The 7,326-nt window shown below is 42.6% G+C and overlaps 1 protein-coding gene across 1 annotated transcript in view; it reads right to left on the bottom strand.

Moving 5' to 3' along the window:
- The window catches only part of LOC311119714 (tropomodulin-3-like), a 79,676-nt gene that overhangs the window by 57,720 nt on the left and 14,630 nt on the right, over window positions 1-7,326 (bottom strand). The window contains exons 2-3 of the mRNA XM_084194377.1: window positions 5,554-5,771; window positions 4,764-4,920 (exon numbers count right to left, since the gene is read on the bottom strand). Of these exons, the coding sequence (XP_084050503.1) occupies window positions 4,764-4,920; window positions 5,554-5,679 (283 nt within the window). The 5' untranslated portion in view covers window positions 5,680-5,771. The remainder of the gene's footprint in view (window positions 1-4,763; window positions 4,921-5,553; window positions 5,772-7,326) is intronic.

The raw sequence follows: 7,326 nt of genomic DNA, 5'->3' as shown, positions 1-7,326 counted from the left end.
GCCCCAGGTTGTTAGCTATAGCTAGCTAAATGAGGTAACATGACTGAACAAGGTGTAGCCTAAATAAATGGTTAACGGTCCGCAAGTAGTCGTTTTTGCTGAGGAAAAGAGGGAGACCTGGCTACAGAACCTGGCTATGAAATACAGTGGGGAAAGTGGGAGGCTTGAGTGAGACTACAAATTCAAAAGACCTCCTACTTTTCTCAAGGGAGAGAAAAGAATAGCTAGACTATTGATTTACTATTAAACTCATTGCTGCTATTGTTTTTCATTTCGTAAAGCAGCTTGTGTTTCTTATTTTGGCAGTGAGGCCCTTTATCTACTTCCCCAGTCAGATGAACTAGAAGATACCATTTTTATGTCTCTGTGTCCAGTATGAAGGACGTTAGAGGTAGTTTTGCAAGCCAATGCTAGCTAGCGTTAGCGTAATGAATGGAAGTCTAAGGGCCTCATTGCCAAGATCCCGAAGTACCCCTTTCACCAGGCGAAGGGTAGCTAACTAGAAGGCTGGTGGTGACTGGTTAGCTACGGGGAAGCAAGAGAGTCACCTGCGCGATGTGTATAATCAGAGGCGGAGCCTGTCTTCACACTCATGGCTTGCTCCCCTGCAGCTCACCAGCAGATGTAGGCTGTGTTTGCCGGGTGTGGCGCGTCCTTTCCACTGCTGAACTGAACTGAACATCTGTGCTGCTAATATTAATTATGCTTATCACCTGAAAAGCTCTCAATCTTTCCAAAATCTCTTGTCCAGTCGACTTAGTAGTCAGATTTTAGTCACAGATATAATGTGGGTGACCATGGTGTGTTTTTTACAACAAGGAAAACACAATAGTGGAATGTAAATTCCAGTAGACTCATTACTCTCACCCCCTGCTGATAACACGAGTTCTTGCTATGGTCTGTGATCACACACACACACACACACACACACACACACACACACACACACACACACACACACTGGGGTGAGGGAAGAGGAATGTGAGTGAGGTTATTCCTGACAGTTGTAGACTTCTTCTCCAGAGATTAGGGGCCATGACGTCATGGTTCTGGAATTCTACTGGAGGGAACAACCCTAACCCTGCTCTATACACACACTGGTACTGGAGGATATTCAAGGTGTAGTCCTACCCAGCAGTGTGTGTGTGTCCTAGCCCAAGGAAATCCCTCAGTAATGTAGTATGAATGTCCCACCATATTGCTTTTTTCCCCTCCCTCTCTCTTCCCTTTGTCTCTCCCAGCCCACACACTCCTCCTCTCGCAGCTGTGTATTGCGTAAGAGCAGAGTAGACATGCATTAGTAATACCTGCAGACGCAGCAGTGCACTGATTACAGCTTAGAGCAAACACACACACACACACACACACACACACACCTGGTGCTGACACTTTTAAAGTCAACATGCCTGCAATACAATACACACCTGTCTGAAACAGAGCATTCCCTTCAAGACCACAAACATTACCCACAACATCTGTGGTTACCCACAACATCTAAACATTACCCACAACATATGTGGTTACTCACAACATCTCAACATTACCCACAACATCTCAACATTACCCACAACATCTCAACATTACCCACAACATCTGTGGTTACCCACAACATCTAAACATTACCCACAACATCTGTGGTTACCCACAACATCTAAACATTACCCACAACATCTAAACATTGCCAACATCTACAGTTACCCAGTGTAGGACACAGCAGAGTCATGTATTTAGAGAGTTAGAACATTGAGGTTTCTGCATTATGACGCATTTACATCAAATCAAAGTTCATTGGTCGCGTACACAGATTTGCAGATGTTATCGCAGGTGCAGCGAAATGCTTGTGTTTCTAGCTCCAACAGTGCAGTAATGATTGTGTTTCTAGCTCCAACAGTACAGTAATGATTGTGTTTCTAGCTCCAACAGTACAGTAATGATTGTGTTTCTAGCTCCAACAGTACAGTAATGATTGTGTTTCTAACTCCAACAGTACAGTAATGATTGTGTTTCTAGCTCCAACAGTACAGTAATGATTGTGTTTCTAACTCCAACAGTGCAGTAATGATTGTGTTTCTAGCTCCAACAGTACAGTAATGATTGTGTTTCTAGCTCCAACAGTACAGTAATGCTTGTGTTTCTAGCTCCAACAGTACAGTAATGATTGTGTTTCTAGCTCCAACAGTACAGTAATGATTGTGTTTCTAACTCCAACAGTACAGTAATGATTGTGTTTCTAGCTCCAACAGTACAGTAATGATTGTGTTTCTAGCTCCAACAGTGCAGTAATGATTGTGTTTCTAGCTCCAACAGTGCAGTAATGCTTGTGTTTCTAGCTCCAACAGTACAGTAATGATTGTGTTTCTAGCTCCAACAGTACAGTAATGATTGTGTTTCTAGCTCCAACAGTACAGTAATGATTGTGTTTCTAGCTCCAACAGTACAGTAATGATTGTGTTTCTAGCTCCAACAGTGCAGTAATGATTGTGTTTCTAGCTCCAACAGTACAGTAATGATTGTGTTTCTAGCTCCAACAGTGCAGTAATGATTGTGTTTCTAGCTCCAACAGTACAGTAATGATTGTGTTTCTAGCTCCAACAGTACAGTAATGATTGTGTTTCTAGCTCCAACAGTGCAGTAATGATTGTGTTTCTAGCTCCAACAGTGCAGTAATGATTGTGTTTCTAGCTCCAACAGTACAGTAATGATTGTGTTTCTAGCTCCAACAGTGCAGTAATGATTGTGTTTCTAGCTCCAACAGTACAGTAATGATTGTGTTTCTAGCTCCAACAGTGCAGTAATGATTGTGTTTCTAGCTCCAACAGTACAGTAATGATTGTGTTTCTAGCTCCAACAGTACAGTAATGATTGTGTTTCTAGCTCCAACAGTGCAGTAATGATTGTGTTTCTAGCTCCAACAGTACAGTAATGATTGTGTTTCTAGCTCCAACAGTACAGTAATGATTGTGTTTCTAGCTCCAACAGTACAGTAATGATTGTGTTTCTAGCTCCAACAGTACAGTAATGATTGTGTTTCTAGCTCCAACAGTGCAGTAATGATTGTGTTTCTAGCTCCAACAGTGCAGTAATGATTGTGTTTCTAGCTCCAACAGTGCAGTAATGATTGTGTTTCTAGCTCCAACAGTACAGTAATGATTGTGTTTCTAGCTCCAACAGTACAGTAATGATTGTGTTTCTAGCTCCAACAGTACAGTAATGATTGTGTTTCTAGCTCCAACAGTGCAGTAATGATTGTGTTTCTAGCTCCAACAGTGCAGTAATGATTGTGTTTCTAGCTCCAACAGTGCAGTAATGATTGTGTTTCTAGCTCCAACAGTACAGTAATGATTGTGTTTCTAGCTCCAACAGTACAGTAATGATTGTGTTTCTAGCTCCAACAGTACAGTAATGATTGTGTTTCTAGCTCCAACAGTACAGAAATGATTGTGTTTCTAGCTCCAACAGTGCAGTAATGATTGTGTTTCTAGCTCCAACAGTGCAGTAATGATTGTGTTTCTAGCTCCAACAGTACAGTAATGATTGTTTCTAACTCCAACAGTGCAGTAATGATTGTGTTTCTAGCTCCAACAGTGCAGTAATGATTGTGTTTCTACCTCCAACAGTACAGTAATGATTGTGTTTCTAGCTCCAACAGTACAGTAATGATTGTGTTTCTAGCTCCAACAGTACAGTAATGATTGTGTTACTAGCTCCAACAGTGCAGTAATGATTGTGTTTCTAGCTCCAACAGTACAGTAATGATTGTGTTTCTAGCTCCAACAGTACAGTAATGATTGTGTTTCTAGCTCCAACAGTGCAGTAATGATTGTGTTTCTAGCTCCAACAGTACAGTAATGATTGTGTTTCTAGCTCCAATAGTGCAGTAATGATTGTGTTTCTAGCTCCAACAGTACAGTAATGATTGTGTTTCTAGCTCCAACAGTACAGTAATTATTGTGTTTCTAGCTCCAACAGTACAGTAATAATACCTAGCAATACACACATAATACAAAACGTAAAAAAGAAAGCAATATCAGAACGAGCAATGTCAGAGTAAATAAATATATAATAAATGGTGTGTATAGACAGTATGGACAGAATATAAATAGTAGTGACATGACACTACTCACCAGCAGTGTAGAAAATGTGCACAAACACACACACTACTTCAACACATACACACCCAGAGTTTCCCCTATATTAATTTAGCAGCGGCGCCCCGCAGCCACTCCCCCCCAAAATATATATTTTTTGTATTATTATTAATTTTGGCAATTAAGCTTATTTTCTACTTACCCAGAGTCAGATTAACTCATGGATACCATTTTTATGTCTCTGCGTGCTGATTGAAGGAAGTTGCTATAACTAGCTTTAGGGCAATTGTTAACTAGCGATAGCACCAATAACAGACATAGAAATGGTATCCATGAGTTAAATTGCCAAAATCGCGCACTATCCCTTTAAGATCCGAGTGACGAGTTATAAAGTATATTTGTAGCAAACAGAGCGAGCAGTGGCGCGAATGAGAGCCACAAGCGCACAGCCACCGCATGCTCCTCATCATCTCTCTACAGTGCAGATATATTTCAGATGATATCATGCATTTGGGAGTAGAATATCATTTCTCACAGTCGTTCTCCTAAAAAAAAAATCCCCACCGGGGTAGCATGCCCCCGGACCCCCCTCCCCCAGCTAATTTTGCCACAGCTGCTGAGATAAATTGTAGGGGAGACACTGTAGACCGTCTCAACACACACCAGGTACCATACCTTTCCTCTCTCCAGTGAATGACACTACGTCATCTCTGTCTTTATACTCCAGAGCCTCCTTCTCCAGATAACTGAGGAGTTTCTCTCTGCTGTAGGGGCCGGTGGCTGCTTTCACTGTGTGGTCCTTCTGACGCATCGACGCTGGCAGCAATGCATTCTGGGGGGAGACACGGAGGGGTGGATACACGGGTTTATTGACTGATTGATCAATTGGTGATTGGAGAATTCATGTTTAAAAACATTAGGGCTACATTCGGTGATGTGTTGTGTTCCTATGGTCGCCTAGTTAGTTGATTCATCTCACTCATGCTGTCTATAAGTGAAAGACAAGAATAATGTTTAAGATGCTCTCTACTTTAGACGTAACGTGTCTTGAAATAGGCCTATTCCCACATTTCCCAATACTTCTGTCGGTTTGTATTGTGTAATATCACTACAATAGTGTTTAAAAAGGGCTATTGGTCTCACTCTGGCTCTGGGGGGGGGTTCATTATCCTACTCTACTCTACTCTGCTCTGCTCCATTCTGCTCCATTCTGCTCCATTCTGCTCCATTCCGCTAGCAAATAACCATACAAACACTTGGCAGACTCTCTGCAGAATCAACACATAAATACACACACACGCTCTCTTTCCCTCTCCCTTAGATTTCACAACATTGAGAGTTGAGGATTGCGAGAGTTGAGTTGGAGGTTAAACGTTGATAAGAATGAGATGTCTGTCTAGCTAACAAGGAGTAAACACAAGGAAGACACAGACGCAGAGAGACGCACCACCCCGCCCCTCCATACCTCTGGGTCCATCTCCTCCAGAGCGGTCTCCAGTTGTTTGAGTTCCTGCTCTGACAGGTTGTTAAGGATCTCATCCTCATCAATCTCCTTGTACTTCTCCAAGTCTTTCTTAAACGACAGCGCCATGCTCTCTCTCTGCTACACCTACTGCAGACTGGGGACCGGGATGTCTGTCTGTGTTCCTCTGGGTCCAAGTGTCACGCCTAGGGGCAGGTAACCTGCTAGACAGACAGACAGACAGACAGAGAGACAGAGAGAGACACACACAGACAGAAACAGACAGACAGACACAGAGACAGACACACATACAGAAACAGACAGACAGAGAGAGAGACAGACAGACAGAGAGAGAGACAGAGCGAGACAGAGTGAGAGAGGGGGGGGGAAAGATGGTAACATTTGAGTTAGTGGGATCAAAGTAGGTACTGTAATCAAAGCCAGTCCGACACCGTCTGTTCTTCGGTCTTAAACATCACATAAACTGGGTGGGTTGAGCCCTGAACACTTCCAACGGGTTCTCATGGCTTCCAACGGGTTCTCGTGGCTTCCAACGGGTTCTCATAGCTTCCAACGGGTTCTCGTGGCTTCCAAAGGGTTCACGTGGCTTCCAAAGGGTTCTTGTGGCTTCCAAAAGGTTCTCATGGGTTCTATGGTGCTGTGCTGACTCAGGGCCTGTTCTAAGGAGGAGTTAGTTCCAGTGTTCCCTACATTTTTGGGAGGCACTGAGCAAATTTCAGGTCTGCTGAGCGGAAACTTGACTGCGAACACAGACTTTACCAGCTTTAAGTTACAGTTACAGACAGTGTACAAGTAGGCCATGTGATGATGATGTAGGCCTATCAGAGTGGCCTACCATCATAACACTTTCTCAAGGAAATAGCAATTCTACGATACAGCCTATAGTAGCAGCCAATGTGTGGTGTTCAATGTATTCCTACATTCCATTAGATTAAAAAAAATCAAAATAACATGAAACATTTTTAATATAAGTGACTGAAATTGTTGTATTGTGTTGTTTGATGCAAGAAACTACTTTATATTCCATATTATTCCCATACCAAAAATGTATGGCACCCTCTGCCTATTGGCTGCTTATTCAAGCCTGTCTCAAAATACAACACTGCCCCTTTAAGACATAAAAAGCTCTTTAACTGACTCACTTTCCAAAGATGGCTACACCTTTTTTGCTCTTGTAGGAGGCAATCACTCCCCCATTGCTATAACTGGGCTAATAATAACAACTCACTAACTAGCAAAGAATATCAACACATGTGCTGCTCTGTGTGTGTGATAACATCTCAAAACAAGCTCATCTACTCCCGAACCGTTTCGTGCCTGTCAATACAATAGAATCCTCCTCCGATAAGCTCTGCCTAAAACTAAATCACTAACCGTCTTGCATAGTTAGATTTGTTTTGGTTTGTTGCATTGAAAGGGACTAATATGTTGATTAGATCAGAATTCCCACAGTAAAGGAAACATTGATAGTGTAAAGCAGTGTTCCCCAACTCCGGTCCCCCAGTATCTCCAACAGTACATATGTTCTGTTGTGGCCCCGGTCAAGCACACCGGATTCAACTTGTCAACTAATCATCAAGCCCTTGACAAGTAGAATCAGGTGTGTTTGTCTGGCGCTACAACAACAATGTGTTCTGTCGGGGATACTGGAGGACCGGAGTTGGGAAACACTGGTGTAAACTAACGGGGCGAAAGTCTAGTAAAGTTGAGTGAAGTTCAATTTTGTGCGCCTCTGCGCAGCTGGTATTTTTTTAT

Source organism: Coregonus lavaretus (assembly GCF_964263955.1).
Source record: "Coregonus lavaretus genome assembly, contig: HAP1_SCAFFOLD_290, whole genome shotgun sequence".
NCBI classification, from domain to species: domain Eukaryota; kingdom Metazoa; phylum Chordata; class Actinopteri; order Salmoniformes; family Salmonidae; genus Coregonus; species Coregonus lavaretus.
The sequence above is the reverse complement of the archived record's forward strand: the minus strand, read 5'-3'. Positions and strand labels throughout refer to the sequence as shown.